We start from the raw sequence: 15,196 nt of genomic DNA, 5'->3' as shown, positions 1-15,196 counted from the left end.
AGGCATAAAGCGACCTGTGGTCTACAGAACGGAGAGCGGTAGTGCAGGGAGAGCATGTCTCCCTTCTCTACCGCAGGGCGTAACTATCGGCACACTATGAAAATGCTTTAAGTCTCTAAAGCAAGGTCTTGAATAGAAAATGAGACAGAGGAAAGCCTAAGATGTTTGTTTCCATCTTTACTCATTGTTTTAAAGTCCAATTATGAAAGCAGGAAAAAAACTTTCTGCCTAAAGATACTCTAAAAGGCCAGGAAGATCCAATTTCAGTTTCATCTAAATGAGGTGGTTATATCCCAAGCAAGGTGTGTTGCCACCCAAGCATAATTTATAAAGAATGATTTGAACATCTGAAAAAATCTGTTGGGAATTTTAATGTTAACCCTTTGAAATAAGTATAAAATACTTGGAAGGATAAGTACATGAATCCTGCCAAGTCTGGAGAGCGGAAGATCTTGTCACTTCAGATCTGATTTGGAATATTCCAAAGGGGAGAATGGAAGTTAAGATGAAACACGCTTTCCTGGTTGGCAAAAACAAGTGTACCTACATAGAACATACAGTATGGGAGGATGCCCATTTAAAAGAAAAGGAAATCTAAAGTCGTTTCACTTCCTTTTTACTAACATAATTATTTATAACTTCAAACTTATGGACATTAACCATTTAGTTACTTAAAAAGTAACCAACTAATTTATATATAATTATTGATCAGCCTTTGCAAAGTTATGAATTTTTGAAATATACTTCATTAGCTTATTTGGCTTCTTCCCTCCCAAAATGTATGGTGCAGTGCTGTTTCTGTGCCCAGTACAAGCTGCTTTAGAAGTTCCTTTCAACTGCTGCTCAGCATGATCCTACACTGATTTCAAACTGTCAAAGTTCTTTTCCTTCCTATGCCCTTCCCTCTAATAAGAAAGGGAAAGTCCTGTAACAAATTCTTTGAATGCAGTGTATGAATTTTGCTGAGTAGCAGTTGAAAACAGCTTCTAAAGGAGCTTGACCTGGACATTGAAGTAGTATGCGGCATAGTGTCTGGGAGAGAAGAAAACAAAATAAGGTAATGAAGTGTATTACGAAAATTGATAACTTTGCAAAGGCTGATCAATTCTATAAGTTATTCTTTAAGTATAGAATCCCTAATCTTCATCCCTGTTATACAGACATTTGCGCTTAGTTCTCAGGCCAGTCATTCCACAACTAAGATGCAGCAGGGGTTACAATGTCATGCGATCCCCAAGAGAGCCAGTGCTGACACCACTGGAGTGGCACTGGCACCGGAGGTGAGAAGTGTTTTTGTTTTACTAGAGGGAAACATAGGGATTCAATAGTGTTTGTCTGAGTAGTGAACAAACCCTTTAATGGTTTCTTTCACCTTAAAGAAGTGAGCTATGCATATGATGCAAGAACTTCATGTTTACATGACCTAAACATGGTTTTAAGTGTCCTGTAAATCATATTGAGTTAGTCTGTAGTAGATTGTGAATTCCAAGCAACGAGGCAAACAGTGACTGCACAGCAGGCTATAGCTCTAAAAATCTTTGTAGCTTAGTGAGACCCTGAATGTGTAGAATGTCCCTGGATCACTATCTGCTACTCATCTAAGCGGGCAAAGACGGTTTTTGGATTTTTTCCACACCATCTACTCTTTGGCCCAGATGTTTTAGTTGTGCTTTAAATGTCTCCATTGATGCCCAACAGGAACACATATTGTTCAATATCCACTTGAAGGGGATTGACCAGTGTTAGGCTACAAGTCTGCAGTCACTCCCAGCGCTGGGATCTAAAGGGCGCATGACCACAAGTATGTGATTTGCATACATGCGGTCATGTGCCGACTAGACGTGTGCAGCCTTGCTCAATGCATGTGTATTGAGTGAGACCAAACATATCTAGTGGGAATATGGCCGAAGTATGCAAATCGCATATTTGTGGTCACATGACTGCCAGCTCCTGGCGCATGCACCGGAGAATTCTCAAAGCGTGCAGTGCGTGCGATGTGAGGATTCTCAAGTCTGCAGTCACAAAGTGACTATAAAGCTGAAGAACACCTTTCATTTCCCTTAATTACCCAGGGGGAGGGAACTGTAACACCTGTCAGTCCAGGGCTTTATTTCCCATCACAGTTGTAGCCAGACTTTCCTTTCCTCAGGATAAAGATTCATATTGTTCCCCTAGCCCTTTATATAAATACTGTGAGGAAGGAAGAGTGCCTTCTCTAGCACCCAGGACCACCGGCATGTGCCCTGCCAGTCTCCTACATTCACCCCTGGTTTCCACATCAAAAGAAATCCAATAGAAGAGGAAACTAAGACTATACTGTAGTAGCACTATAGAAATAGTTTTCCTTTCTTGCCTAATGCATAGATCCTATAAGGATCAAAAGCACCGTATCCTATTTACATATAGTATTCTTCTAATCATTTTCACTGATTTGCTGAGCCCTTTAAAAATAATACTTTTAACAATAAAAGTTCAATTTCAACCAGTTTTATATATTTGTTTTGTTAGAATTTATAAAGTATAATGAAGAAATGTGAGTAAATATAATAAGTGCTATAATATGAGGTCATATTTCTAAAATTTCAGTTAATCAATGTTCTTGAGGTTTCCATACATAATTATTTAGTTTGTAATTTTTCATTAGAAAGTTTTTCAAAATACTAAATGAATAATTTCTGGGTGCTTGCTAAGGATGAAATGGTATGAAACAAGTAAGTAAGTAACGGGTATGAAACACAAAAAAGAAGGGGAAGGGACGTGATAATGATAATAAGCGCACAACACAAAAATAGAGGGGAAGGAACAAGATAATGGTAATAAGTGCACAACACAAAATTAGAGGGGAAGGAACAAGATAATGGTAATAAGTGCACAACACAAAAATAGAGGGGAAGGGACAAGATAATGGTAATAAGTGCACAACACAAAAATAGAGGGGAAGGGACAAGATAATGGTAATAAGTGCACAACACAAAATTAGAGGGGAAGGGACAAGATAATGGTAATAAGTGCACAACACAAAAATAGAGGGGAAGGGACAAGATAATGGTAATAAGAGCGCAACACAAAAATAGAGGGGAAGGGACAAGATAATGGTACTAAGCGCACAACACAAAAATAGAGGGGAAGGAACAAGATAATGGTAATAAGTGCACAACACAAAAATAGAGGGGAAGGAACAAGATAATGGTAATAAGTGCACAACACAAAAATAGAGGGGAAGGGACAAGATAATGGTAATAAGCGCACAACACAAAAATAGAGGGGAAGGGACAAGATAATGGTAATAAGCGCGCAACACAAAAATAGAGGGGAAGGAACAAGATAATGGTAATAAGTGCACAACACAAAAATAGAGGGGAAGGAACAAGATAATGGTAATAAGTGCACAACACAAAAATAGAGGGGAAGGAACAAGATAATGGTAATAAGCGCACAACACAAAAATAGAGGGGAAGGGACAAGATAATGGTAATAAGTGCACAACACAAAAATAGAAGGGAAGGGACAAGATAATGGTAATAAGTGCACAACACAAAAATAGAGGGGAAGGGACAAGATAATGGTAATAAGAGCGCAACACAAAAATAGAGGGGAAGGGACAAGATAATGGTAATAAGCGCACAACACAAAAATAGAGGGGAAGGAACAAGATAATGGTAATAAGCGCACAACACAAAAATAGAGGGGAAGGGACAAGATGATGGTAATAAGTGCACAACACAAAAATAGAGGGGAAGGGACAAGATAATGGTAATAAGTGCGCAACACAAAAATAGAGGGGAAGGAACAAGATAATGGTAATAAGCGCACAACACAAAAATAGAGGGGAAGGGACAAGATAATGGTAATAAGTGCACAACACAAAAATAGAAGGGAAGGGACAAGATAATGGTAATAAGTGCACAACACAAAAATAGAGGAGAAGGGACAAGATAATGGTAATAAGAGAGCAACACAAAAATAGAGGGGAAGGGACAAGATAATGGTACTAAGCGCACAACACAAAAATAGAGGGGAAGGAACAAGATAATGGTAATAAGTGCACAACACAAAAATAGAGGGGAAGGAACAAGATAATGGTAATAAGCGCACAACACAAAAATAGAGGGGAAGGGACAAGATAATGGTAATAAGTGCGCAACACAAAAATAGAGGGGAAGGAACAAGATAATGGTAATAAGCGCACAACACAAAAATAGAGGGGAAGGGACAAGATAATGGTAATAAGTGCGCAACACAAAAATAGAGGGGAAGGAACAAGATAATGGTAATAAGCGCACAACACAAAAATAGAGGGGAAGGGACAAGATAATGGTAATAAGTGCGCAACACAAAAATAGAGGGGAAGGGACAAGATAATGGTACTAAGCGCACAACACAAAAATAGAGGGGAAGGAACAAGATAATGGTAATAAGTGCACAACAAAAATAGAGCGGAAGGGACAAGATAATGGTAATAAGCGCACAACACAAAAATAGAGGGGAAGGAACAAGATAATGGTAATAAGTGCACAACACAAAAATAGAAGGGAAGGGACAAGATAATGGTAATAAGTGCACAACACAAAAATAGAGGGGAAGGGACAAGATAATGGTAATAAGTGCACAACACAAAAATAGAGGGGAAGGAACAAGATAATGGTAATAAGCGCACAACACAAAAATAGAGGGGAAGGGACAAGATAATGGTAATAAGTGCGCAACACAAAAATAGAGGGGAAGGGACAAGATAATGGTACTAAGCGCACAACACAAAAATAGAGGGGAAGGAACAAGATAATGGTAATAAGTGCACAACAAAAATAGAGAGGAAGGGACAAGATAATGGTAATAAGCGCACAACACAAAAATAGAAGGGAAGGGACAAGATAATGGTAATAAGTGCACAACACAAAAATAGAAGGGAAGGGACAAGATAATGGTAATAAGTGCACAACACAAAAATAGAGGGGAAGGGACAAGATAATGGTAATAAGAGCACAACACAAAAATAGAAGGGAAGGGACAAGATAATGGTAATAAGTGCACAACACAAAAATAGAGGGGAAGGGACAAGATAATGGTAATAAGCGCACAACACAAAAATAAAAGAGAAAGGATGAGATAATGGTAATAAAAGAACAATTGCACACTGTGAACCAGCACATAGATTAACATTGGGTCCATGTGCGGTCCATTTTCTATGTGGACAGCGCAGGGACAAAAATCTGTTCTTGGAAATGTAGCACCTATAGGAATGGAGTTGGATGTGTGCTGCCAGCATGATTGCTGCCTGCCTGTCTCCCTGGTATTGCTTTCCTTCAAATGAACTACAATGTTTTAGTAAAAAAAACTTGGTAATCAGGAAAAAGGTGGAAATGATTAAACTGAAATTATATCTTTGTAAAATTATAAAACAAAAAAATGTACACGTGAAGAATGGAAAGGAAGAGTGTACTATGCAGGTTTATAGCAATTGACTAACAGATAATTTAGGGTACGGTCTATTAGTGCGCCGACACACGTAGTTGGGTGAATTAGCACAGGAATTACCAGCACACTTGTGCTCTTATTTGGCCCTGCAGGCAGGATTGGCTTTTGGCCACATGAGCAGTATAAACACTATGAAATATGTGTAAAGATTGTTTTACAGAATAGATGAAATAAATGGAATAACTTTGGAGCTGAGGACTGTAACTGAGTAGGAACCTGGCAATTTGATATTATATATGTATTAAAATTTAGATTTCATGTCTAAAAAATGAAATTGGACATCTTTTTTTAGGCTATCATTTTGATAAGAGTGCCATGAGGAAAGTACCTGACCAAATAACAACCTACCATCACATTGCGGAAGCCTGGAAATTTGCAAACGGGCACAGAGATAAACTTACAAATCCTGAGACATCTGCCAACATGCAAAAGGTATGATTACATGTAAGCAGGTTACTTGGAAGCAACAGCGCAGATAGTGAGGAGACAGTGGTACTTAACCATCACTATTTAACTAACACAAAAAAGGAAAATCTATTTATAAGTGTATATATACACATAAATAAGCACTATATGGCGGGTTAAAGTAACAGGGTCAAAACAGTCTATTATGACACAGCAATGCGACTAAATAAAATATCTAGGCAACATTCTATTATATACACTGTTCTTTTTATATAGCAGTTAAACGACTGTTAATGCCTTTACGTCTCAACTTAATTCACTTTCAGTACTAGGCCCATCCTCGTCGTAGTCTCTGTAAACACCTCTGATCTTTACACTGGCCCTAGCGGATCGTCTCCCGAGCCTGGTTTGGATATGGTCACGGACTTCTACTGGTGCTGCTTGCAGACTTCTACTGGTGCTGCTTGCAGACTTCTACTGGTGCTGCTTGCAGACTTCTACTGGTGCTGCTTGCAGACTTCTACTGGTGCTGCTTACAAATCTTGTACTGGCGCTGGTCACAGATATCTACTGGCGCAGGGCACGGATCTTCCTCACAGCTCACGCCTTCTCCGGCATCTGACTTCTCTCGGACCCTTCTGTGGCGATGATAGCTGTAAGCCCACCTAGCAGTGACACAACCTGTCCTGGTACAGGTTGTGGCACCAACTGCCTCTCCTCGGCCCAGCCAGGCCGTTTATAAATAGTAACTGCGACACAGGTGTCACCTGACCTGGGGTCGTCTTTAAACTCCTCCTGTCAGAAAATAGGTTCCCACTGTAAAGTTCCTACTACTGTAATTCTTCCTTTACATTCACTTTCGCCTTTGACCAGCAGATGGCGGTGTTCGCTTGCAGTTACTCAGCTAGGTATAATAATAGTAATAAGAATAATTTTTATTTTTATAGTACCAACATATTCCGCAGCACTTTACAATTTTAGGGGGGACTTGTACAGACAATAAAGATGTTACAGAATAATCATAACTCAGATATCTAAAGGAGTGAGGGCCCTGATCGCTTACAGTCTATGAGGAAATAGGGAGACACAAATGGTAAAATGTACATATATTGTATAATACAGACATAATATGCTAAATAGGGTATGTACATAACACTACATGAACTGGTCGCCAGCCAGTATGTGTACAGTACAGCCACAGGCTATTAAGTCAATGGATGGTATGAGCATGATTTTGAAGAAAATTTTAATATGGGCCAAACTAGGACAGTTAGATAAGTGTGTTGAGGTGTTAGGCCAGGGTTTTTAGGGTTCGCTTAAAACTGTGGGTATTGGGAGTTAATTGAATTGTTCTGGGTAGTGCATTTCAAAAAATTGGCGCAGCACGCGCAAAATCTTGGAGACGGGAATGGGAGGTTCAGATTATGGAGGATTTTAGTTTTAAGTCATTAGCAGAATGGAGGGCACGGGTAGGGTGGTAGGTAGACTGAGACGAGGGAGGAGATGTAGAGCGGTGCTGAATTGTGGAGAGCTTTGTGGGTGAGAGTGATAAGTTTATATTGAACTCTGTATTGAATAGGCAACCAGTGCAATGACTGGCACAGGGAAGAGGCGTCGGTGTATCGGTTGGTGAGGAATATGATCCTGGCTGCTGCATTCAGGACGGATTGGAAAGGGGAAAGTTTAGTAAGAGGGAGACCGATTAGTAAAAAGTTGCAATAGTCCAGACCAGAATGAATAAAAGCTACAGTAAGCGTTTTTGCCGAGTCGAAGGTAAGAAAAGTTTTGATTCTTGAGATGTTTTTGAGGTGTAAATGACATGATCGAGCGAGTGATTTTATATGAGAAGTGAAGGAAAGATCTGAATCAAGTATGACCCCAAGACAGCGGGCATGTTGCTGGGGAGTAATGCTGGAACCACAAACGGAAATGGCAATATTGGACATAGGTAGGTTAGTGAAGGGAGGAAATATGAGTAGTTCAGTTTTTGACAGATTCAGTTTTAGATAGAGGGAGGACATAGTGTTAGAGACAGTGGAAAGACAATCACTGGTATTTTGTAATAATGCAGGGGTGATGTCCGGAGCCGAGGTGTATAATTGAGTGTCATCAGCATAGAGATGGTACTGAAAACCGAATCTGCTGATTGTTTGTCCAATAGGAGCAGTGTATAAGGAGAAAAGAAGGTGGCCTAGGACTGATCCTTGAGGAACCCTGAAAATAAGGGGAAGGAGAGAGGAAGAGGAGCCAGCAAAAGACACAGTGAAGGAGTGGTCCGAGAGGTAGGAGGAGAACCAAGAGAGAACAGTGTCCTTGAGGCCAATAGAGCGGAGCATAGTGAGCAGGAGCTGGAGATCCACAGTGTCAAATGCTGCAGAGAGATCCAGGAGAATCAGCAGAGAGTAGTGACCATTAGATTTAGCTTTTAGTAGATCATTAGAGACTTTAGTGAGTGCAGTTTCAGTAGAATGTAAAGAGCGGAAACCAGATTGTAAAGGGTCAAGAAGAGAGTTATCTGAGAGATAGTGGATTAAATGGGAGTGGACTAGGAGTTTAGAGTTAAAGGGAAGATTGGAAAGAGGTCTGTAGTTAGCAGGGTAGTTCTGGTTGAGGGGTGTTTTTTTAAGTAATGGATGTATGCTGGCGTGTTTAAAAGAGGAGGGAAAAATATCAGATGAGAGGGAGGGATTGAATATTTTAGTTAGGTGCGTGGTGACAGCTGGAAAAAGGGACTGAAGGAGATGTGAGGGAATAGGGTCACTGGTGCAGGTGGTAGGGTGAGAAGATGCAAGGAGCTTGATCACTTCTTCTTCCGTGACTGGTTCGAAGTCAGAAAGTGAGCAAGATGCAATGTGGGAGGGAGAAGAATGCATAACATTTTGGGATTGGGAGAAAATTTCCTGTCGGATATGGTCAATTTTTTCTTTGAAATAATTGGCCAGATCGTCAGCGCTGAGGTCGGTGGTCGGGGCCTGTGCTGTTTGATTAAGGAGAGAGTGAAAAGTGTCAGAGGCATTTGGGATTATTGGATAGTGAGATGATGAGGTCGCTAAAGTAGGTTTGTTTGGAGAGGTGACGGGCAGAGTTATATGATTTAAGCATGAATTTATAATGGAGGAAATCTTTGGCTAGATTAGATTTTCTCCACAGCCGTTTTGCACACCTAGAGCACCGCTGGAGAAAACTTGTTTGCAGCGTGTGCCATGGTTGTCGCCGTCTGTGCCGAGTTATTCTCTGTGTAGGAGGTGCAGCTTCATCCAGGGCGCACTGCAATGTTACATTATAATGCTTCAGTGCAGAGTCAGGACATGAGAGGGAGGAGATTGGGACCAATGATGATTGCAACGTTTTCATAAATTTCTGGGTGTTAATGGCACGTATATTTCTATAGTTGTGGAAATTGGGGGTGTCTTGAGCGGAGTGACAGTTCTTGAATGAAAGAAGGTTGTGGTCAGAGAGCGGAAGAGGAGAGTTAGTAAAGTCATGTATTAAACAGAGCCAGGCGAAGATCAGGTCAAGAGTATTTCCGTCTTCATGTGTAGGAGAATTAATAAGCTGTGAAAGGCAGAAGGAGGAAGTTGGCGATAAAAGATGAGCCGCAGATGGGGAGAGGGGATCACCAATTGGGATGTTAAAGTCCCCCATGATGAGAGTGAGAATGTCACAGGATAGAAAGTTTGGAAGTTAGGTGGCAAAATGATTGAGGAACTGACGGGAGGGGCCTGGAGGGCGGTACACAACCGCCACTCGCAGGGAGAAGGGCCGGTAGAGTCTGACTGTGTGGGCCTCAAAAGAAGGGAAGATAAGGGAGGGTACTGTGGGGATGACCTGAAAAGTACATTTTGTTGAAAGGAGCAGACCAACACTTCCACCTGATCTGTTGTCATGACAGCTGTACATAGGAGAAGAGAGGAGAGAGGGGTTAATATGGATGAAATGTGCAGAGTTTGTGGAAGAACGGTGAATGTGGATGATTATAGCAGCCAGAACATAAATGGCACAAATACAAATGGTAAACACTGTTTGCAAATCAGATGACCTGGAAGCAAGGAAGGAAGGAAGGCATGTCTTGCCTGTTTCCTCTCCTGTCCAACTGCCATATCTAAGATGAGTATAGGCATCACCTATACTCATCTTCTCTCTTGTCCACTTTCTTACATACACATAAAATATGATCAAACCTGATGAAAAATACCTTGCAAGTAGGACAGGCAAGTGCACTATACAAGGACTGCTTAGGCTTTTCCTTGTATATAATATTTGTATTGCTTATATAAAATAAAATGTAAAAATGTACAGTACAGACCAAAAGTTTGGACACACCTTCTCATTTAAAGATTTTTCTGTATTTTCATGACTATGAAAATTGTACATTCACACTGAAGGCATCAAAACTATGAATTAACACATGTGGAATTATATACTTAACAAAAAAGTGTGAAACAACTGAAAATATGTCTTATATTCTAGGTTCTTCAAAGTAGCCACCTTTTGCTTTGATAACTGCTTTGCACACTCTTGGTGAGCGAGCAGGCTGGTCCATAGACAGACTGACAGGTGTAGGAAAGCAGACCGTCGGACCGCAGGCTTGCAAGCAGGTAAACGGATATCAGGCAGGTATCAAGCAGGAATCAGGCAGGTAACTGGCAGGTAACAGGCAGGAATCCGGCAGGTGACTGGCAGGTAACAAGCAGGAATCTGGCAGGTGACTGGCTGGTAACGGGTAACGGGACCTGAGGGCTGAAGCAGAGTGAAGGCTTTGCAACAACATTGCTCGGGCACCTCCATTTTGGAGGAGGTGCCTTAAATATGGGAGGTCCTCCGGCAATTGGCCGGGGACTCCTTAGGACGGCGCGCGCGGTCCCTTTAAGAGAGGGGGAGCGCGCGCGCGCCCTAAGCACACTGCCGGGGAAGGAGCGCGTGCCGGAAGCAGCGGGGAGAGAAGCGCTGGAGGACGCCGCGCCAGGAGCGGGGAGGTGAGAGGGACGGCGTCTCTGCCTAGTACGGGGCAGAGACGCCGATGCTACAGTACCCCCCCCTTTAGGCCCCCTCTTTTTTTGGCCAGAAAGAAATTTTTCAAGGAGAAGCGGGGCGTTGATGTTCTCCCTGGGTTCCCAAGTTCTCTCCTCAGGACCAAACCCCTTCCAATCTACCAGAAAAAAGGTCTTTCCTCTTACCCTCTTGGAGGCCAGAATACTCTCTACCTCAAAGACGTCATCAGCGGAAACCGGAGCAGGAGGGGCACCTGGATTATTGGAAAAAGAGTTAAAGACAACGGGTTTGAGGAGAGATACGTGGAAGGAGTTGGGAATCCGTAGGGTGGCCGGGAGTTTTAATTTGTAGGCCACAGGGTTAATTTGCCTGAGGACTTCGAAGGGACCGATGAATCGAGGGCCCAACTTGAAGGAGGGTACTTTGAGCCGCACATGTTTGGACGAGAGCCAAACCTTGTCTCCCGGACGGAATTGAGGCGGATCCAGACGTCTCTTATCAGCATATCTCTTCATCCGCTCAGAGGACAGAAGAAGAGCGGACCTGGTACTCTCCCAAATAGTAGAAAATTCGCTGACAAGAGACTCCGCAGCAGGGTTGTCCACAGAAACGGAGACAGGGAGCGGAATCCGGAGGTGCTGGCCATAGACAATAAAGAACGGGGACTTGGAAGAGGATTCGCTCTCGTGGTTATTATAAGAGAACTCGGCCCAAGGAAGGAGGTCCACCCAATCAGAATGGTGGCCATTAACAAAGTGCCGGAGATAGCTGGTAAGGATCTGATTGATCCGCTCCACTTGACCATTGGACTGAGGGTGGTAAGCGGAGGAGAAGTCCAGGGTGACGTCCAGCAGTTTACATGTGGCTCTCCAGAAGCGTGAGGTAAACTGAACCCCTCGATCCGACACGATGTGGAGGGGTAGGCCATGGAGACGGAAGATATGGCGAATAAAGTCCTTAGCCAGCTCAGGTGCAGACGGAAGACCAGGCAGGGGAATGAAGTGGGCCATTTTAGAGAAGCGGTCCGCGACCACCCAAATGACAGTACACCCGGCAGAGACAGGAAGATCGGTAATGAAGTCCATAGCGATGTGTTGCCACGGGGCAACAGGTATGGGAAGCGGCAGGAGATGACCAGCTGGTAAGTGTCTGGGAATTTTGTTGCGGCCACAAGATGAACAGGCAGAGACGAAGTCTACCACATCCTTACGCAGGGTAGACCACCAGTAATGCCAGGAAATGAGTAGGAAGGTCTTCTTTTGGCCGGCATGGCCAGCTAGTTTAGAAGAATGACCCCAGCGAAGAACCCTCTCACGGTCTGGAGGCGCCACGAACGTCTTGCCGGGTGGAAGACGAGTCAAATCCAAGGGGGCCACATTCATCACCTTGGAGGGGTCGATAATGTGCATAGGCTCCTCCTCTTGGTCGGAGGACAGGAAGGATCGGGACAAGGCATCAGCTTTGACATTTTTGTCCGCCGGGCGGAAATGAAGGATGAAATCAAAGCGGGCAAAGAACAAAGACCACCGGGCTTGACGTGGATTAAGTCTCTGGGCATTTTGGAGATATGCCAGATTCTTGTGATCCGTATAGATGATCACCGGGTATAGAGCCCCTTCAAGCAGGTAACGCCACTCCTCCAGCGCCAATTTAACGGCAAGCAGTTCTCGGTCTCCTATGGAGTAATTGCGCTCAGAGGAGGAGAAGATTTTAGAGAAAAAGCCGCAGGTTACCATTCTCCCGGAGGAAGACTTCTGGGTGAGCACCACTCCGGCTCCAGAGGACGAGGCATCAACCTCCAGGTAGAACTGTTTGTTGCAGTCCGGACGGTGCAGCACAGGGGCAGAGGAGAAGGCTTGTTTCAGGGAAAGGAAGGCCTCCTCAGCTTCGGATGACCATACCTTGGGATTTGCTCCCTTACGGGTGAGCGCAGATATGGGCGCAGTCCGTGACGAGAAGTGAGGAATGAAGAGACGATAGTAATTAGCGAAGCCCAGGAATCGCTGTATCGCCTTCAAGCCCTCCGGACGGGGCCACTTTAGGACAGCAGAGAGCTTCTCGGGATCCATTCGCAAGCCTGTCTGGGAGATAACATAGCCCAAGAAAGGAAGAGAGGTCTGCTCAAAAAGGCACTTCTCGTATTTAGCATAGAGGTGGTTCTGCCTGAGCCTAAGCAGGACCTGACGAACATCCCTCCGGTGTGTGGGAAGATCCGGAGAGAAGACCAAGATGTCGTCCAGGTATACCACCACGCAGGAGTAAAGAAGGTCATGGAAGATGTCGTTGACCAGTTCTTGGAAGACGGCGGGAGCATTGCAGAGACCGAAGGGCATCACACGGTACTCATATTGTCCGTCCCGGGTATTAAATGCTGTTTTCCACTCGTCTCCCTGACGGATACGGACCAGGTTATAAGCTCCACGTAGATCCAGCTTGGAGAAGATCCTGGCGCCTTTAAGATGATCAAATAACTCAGAGATGAGCGGAAGGGGGTATTTATTTTTAACCGTGATCTGATTGAGTCCTCTATAGTCAATACAGGGGCGTAGCGAGCCGTCTTTCTTTTTGACAAAGAAGAATCCGGCTCCAGCCGGGGAGGTAGATTTCCGGATAAATCCCCTAGCCAGATTCTCTTCAATGTACTCAGACATGGCCCGGGTCTCGGCTGCAGACAACGGGTAGATACGCCCACGGGGAGGAGTGGTGCCAGGTACCAGGTCGATCGGGCAGTCATATGGCCTATGGGGTGGCAACGTCTCTGCTTCCTTCTTACCGAAGACGTCCGCATAGGGCCAGTAAGGAGTCGGGAGACCTGGTAAATTAGCTGGAGTAGGCGGAGGGCGAACTGGGCGGACCGGAACCAAGCAGGTCCTATGGCAGTCTGGACCCCATCGGAGTACTTCACCGGATCGCCTGTTCAATACGGGTTCGTGTGTCTGGAGCCAAGGTAGACCTAGCAACAGGGAGTGAGAAAGTCCGGACAACACATGGAATGAGATTTCCTCAGAGTGCAGCATTCCCACCTGCAGGGTTATGGGTTCAGTGACGAGCAGGATGGTCTCCGAGAGAAGTCTTCCATCCACGGAGGCGACTGATAATGGTTCAGCCAGGGACTTGGTGGGAATACGGTATCTCTCTACCAGAGAATGGGAGATGAGGTTTCCAGCAGCTCCAGAATCCAGGTGGGCAAGTTCAAAGTGACGGTTTTCTCCCCAAGCAATAGAGACCGGTAAAGTCAGAGACGGAGAGGGCTTACTTTTGTCTAGGACGACCTCTCCGAGCGGTCCTAGACACTGGCGTTTCCCGGCTTCTCCGGGCAGAAATGGATGAAGTGCTCCATACTGCCACAATAGAAACAGCTTCCCTCGGCTCGGCGAGATTCTTGGCGAGATTTGACCATCTTGGTCTGGTCGATCTGCATAGGTTCAGGCGAGGGCGCCCGCGGAGTGACTGATTGAGAGGCAGGCCTCAGGGAAGTAGGAGCAGAGCAAGAAAAGTCTTTCTCCCAGGTAGTCTCTTTGGCACGTTCTTGGAACCAGATGCCAATCCGGGTAGCTAGTGACACCAGGTCATACAGAGTGGTAGGAATGTCCCGACCAGCTAACTCGTCCTTAATCCGACCGGAAAGACCCTCCCAGAAGAAGGACACCAGAGCCTCATTTTCCCAGGCAAGCACAGAAGCGAGGGTGCGGAACCGTATGGCATATTGGCCCACGGTGAGACTCCCTTGGCGGAGACGTAGCAGTGAGGAGGCAGAAGAGGTTTTCCGTCCAGGTTCATCGAAGACTTTCCGGAAAGCAGCGAGGAAAGACGGCAGGTCGGACACCAGGGGATCCCCTCTCTCCCACAGGGGATTTAGCCATGCCAGTGCCTCCCCAGTAAGATGGGACATGATGAAGGCCACCTTGGCTCGGTCGGAGATGAACTGGTATGCCAATAGCTCAAAGTGCAGGGTGCACTGGTTTATGAAACCCCAAGCTAAAGTAGGTTCGCCGGCAAAGCGTGGAGGTGCCAGAAGCCGAGGTCCATAGTCGGGTACCATGAAGGGACTGGATTGCGGTACCGCAGAAATGGGCACGGTTGGACCAGAGGTAGACATAGACAAGTCACACAATGCGCCTAGACGAGAGTTAACGGACCGTAGATAGGACAGTACCACCTCCTGCTGAGTTTTCTGACGTAAGACTTCCTGGTGCAGATCGGAGATCTGGGGGCCACCGGGTTCCATGGCCCGAGCAAACTGTAACGGGTCTGGGAGGTGGAACCTCTGTGCAACTATACAAGGGGGCAGTCCATGTAAGGAAGCGGGTGACTCCCAGGGAAG

The 15,196-nt window shown here is 44.8% G+C and overlaps 1 protein-coding gene across 4 annotated transcripts in view; it reads left to right on the top strand.

Moving 5' to 3' along the window:
• The window catches only part of GGT5 (gamma-glutamyltransferase 5), a 340,283-nt gene that overhangs the window by 290,237 nt on the left and 34,850 nt on the right, over positions 1-15,196 (top strand). For all 4 annotated transcript variants that reach the window (XM_073674260.1, XM_073674242.1, XM_073674251.1 and 1 more), the window contains exon 8: positions 5,768-5,907. In XM_073674260.1, the coding sequence (XP_073530361.1) occupies positions 5,768-5,907 (140 nt within the window). The remainder of the gene's footprint in view (positions 1-5,767; positions 5,908-15,196) is intronic.

Source organism: Phyllobates terribilis, unplaced genomic scaffold, assembly GCF_046119375.1.
Source record: "Phyllobates terribilis strain yellow unplaced genomic scaffold, ASM4611937v1 Scaffold_1__5_contigs__length_1240528914, whole genome shotgun sequence".
NCBI lineage: Eukaryota > Metazoa > Chordata > Amphibia > Anura > Dendrobatidae > Phyllobates > Phyllobates terribilis.
This window is presented reverse-complemented; position numbering and strand designations above follow the sequence as displayed.